Below are 2,266 nucleotides of genomic sequence, written 5' to 3' on the forward strand. Positions count from 1 at the left end.
AAAAAAAAAAAAGAAAGAAACTATAAGAATATTTATTTAAATTGGCTAACTTGTTTTTCTTCAAGCTACTCACCTGTAGAGCTTTCTATAAAGCTGAGAAGCCTGACCAGTAGGATTTTGATATTTCAGAGGTTATATCCTAGCATTGAGGCTTCCTAAATGTTTTAATAGTGTTTGTTACTTGTGCTTGTGAATGAGCTCTTGGGTTCCTGCACTGAGGAGACTGGACTTAATTTTCTTACTACCCTGCTCATGGCATTTGAGGTCTCCGCTGCTTCCTTTGGTACTTTATTTGTTTTGTTTAGTGAAATGCCAGATGCTAAAATAGGGGGCTGTTAGGTCTTGATCATTGCCTAATATCAAAACCTATGTGAAACATTGAGCCATTTAGATTTTTATTTTGCAGATTGTTTGGATATCTGGGAGTAAGACAGTGTGAATGGGAAAGTTAGTCAAGGAGCAGTAGATAAATTTAGACTCAGTAGCTTGGGTTCATATTCTAGATAAAAATAAATGTAAGGGGCTTCTTATGTCTTTAATATTTTTAATCTGCCTGATCACACTTCAGTGTGGGCTTGGAAATATCTTGCTCTTTTTAGAAAAAGTTTAAGCTGTTCTTTGTGGGTTTGCCAAAGCAGAGAGCAACCCAGTTCTGAGTCACAGGAGACTCATTAATGTATGTATGGTCTTGGAAAAAGGTCATTTCATTACACAGTTTTTCTATAGGTATGTTATTGAAAAACAGGAATAATAGCGTTAGTTTCCTCTACCTTAGCTTTGTCTTATAAATTACGTATTACAATGAAAAGAACAATGGAGTAAAAGTTTGAAACTCAGCATTCTTTTTTTTTTTTTTTTTAAAAGACAGAGTATTGCTCTGTTGCCCAGGCTGGAGGGCAGTGACTCGATCTCTGCCTCCCGGGTTCAAGTAATTCTCGTGCCTCAGCCTCCTGAGTAGCTAGGATTACAGGTGCATGCTACCATGCCTGGCTCATTTTTGTATTTTTAGTAGAGATGGGGTTTTGCCATGTTGGCCAGGCTGGTCTCGAACTCCTGACCTCAAGTAATCCAGCCACCTTGGCCTCCCAAAGTGCTGGGTTTACAGGTGTGAGCCACTGTGCCTGTGAAAGTCAGTATTCTATTGCTCGTCATGTCAGCTGGTCGTGGTAGCTCATGCCTATAATCTCAGCACTTTGGGAGGCCAAGGCAGGAGGATTGCTTGAATCTAGGAGTTCAAGACCACCCTGGGAAACATAGTGGTCTCTACTAAACTTTTTTAGTAGACACTGTCTCTACTAAAAGCTTTTTAAAAATTAACGATGCTTGGTGGCACGCACTTGTAGTCCTAGCTACTCAGGAGTTCTTGAGCCCAGTAGTTTGAGATTGCAGTGAGCTGTGATCTTGCCATTGCACTCCGGCATGGGTGACAGAGTGAGACTCTGTCTTAAAAATAATACTACTACTAGTTCTGTCACTAAATAAATATGTCATTTTATGGAACATTTCCTGGGATGTTGAGAAAACAGATGTGAAGAAATAATAGTACTTATTTATGCATATGTTCCTGGCAGGTGCTGTTGGCAGCAGCGGTCTGCACAAAAGCAGGAAAGGCTATTGTCTCTCGACAGTTTGTGGAAATGACCCGAACTCGGATTGAGGGCTTATTAGCAGCTTTTCCAAAGCTCATGAACACTGGAAAACAACATACGTTTGTTGAAACAGAGAGTGTAAGATATGTCTACCAGCCTATGGAGAAACTCTATATGGTACTGATCACTACCAAAAACAGCAACATTTTAGAAGATTTGGAGACTCTAAGGCTCTTCTCAAGAGTGGTAAGAGTACTGCTATAATACTGGGTTCCACTTTTTGTTTTACATTTTGTGCGAAACTAGTTTTTCCGTCAAAGCAGCTGATGCTCACCGGTTTGCAGGCTCCTGCTCCCCACCCCAGCGACTTACTGCTGCAGCTCCTTGTTTATTCAGCAGACATTTATTGGGTGTCCTCTTAGAATATAGGTGTCCCACAAGAATATGGGAACTACTCTTTCATTTCCCAGTTCTTAAGCAGTTGTTCTAATCTGCCGTTCTAGTTCTGATACTTGTTTGGTTGTGCTTTTTAGATAATGTTTTCTAGGTAAGACTTACTGATCCAAACACACACACACACACACACACACACACACACACACTTCTCTTTAAGACTTTATGCCAAAGTCTTGCTTAAAATGAAGACTAAGGCTGGGCACGGTGGCTCACGCCTGTAA

The 2,266-nt window shown here is 40.5% G+C and overlaps 1 protein-coding gene across 3 annotated transcripts in view; it reads left to right on the plus strand.

Moving 5' to 3' along the window:
• ARCN1 (archain 1) overlaps window positions 1–2,266 on the plus strand; it is a 34,531-nt gene that overhangs the window by 10,632 nt on the left and 21,633 nt on the right. For 2 of the 3 annotated variants that reach the window (XM_011964879.1, XM_011964878.1), the window contains one exon: window positions 1,572–1,835. The exons of the other annotated variant lie outside the window; for it this stretch is intronic. In XM_011964879.1, coding sequence (XP_011820269.1) covers window positions 1,572–1,835 — 264 coding nt within the window. The remainder of the gene's footprint in view (window positions 1–1,571; window positions 1,836–2,266) is intronic. 3 annotated transcript variants of the gene reach the window in all.

Source organism: Mandrillus leucophaeus, unplaced genomic scaffold, assembly GCF_000951045.1.
Source record: "Mandrillus leucophaeus isolate KB7577 unplaced genomic scaffold, Mleu.le_1.0 Scaffold71, whole genome shotgun sequence".
Classification (NCBI taxonomy): domain Eukaryota; kingdom Metazoa; phylum Chordata; class Mammalia; order Primates; family Cercopithecidae; genus Mandrillus; species Mandrillus leucophaeus.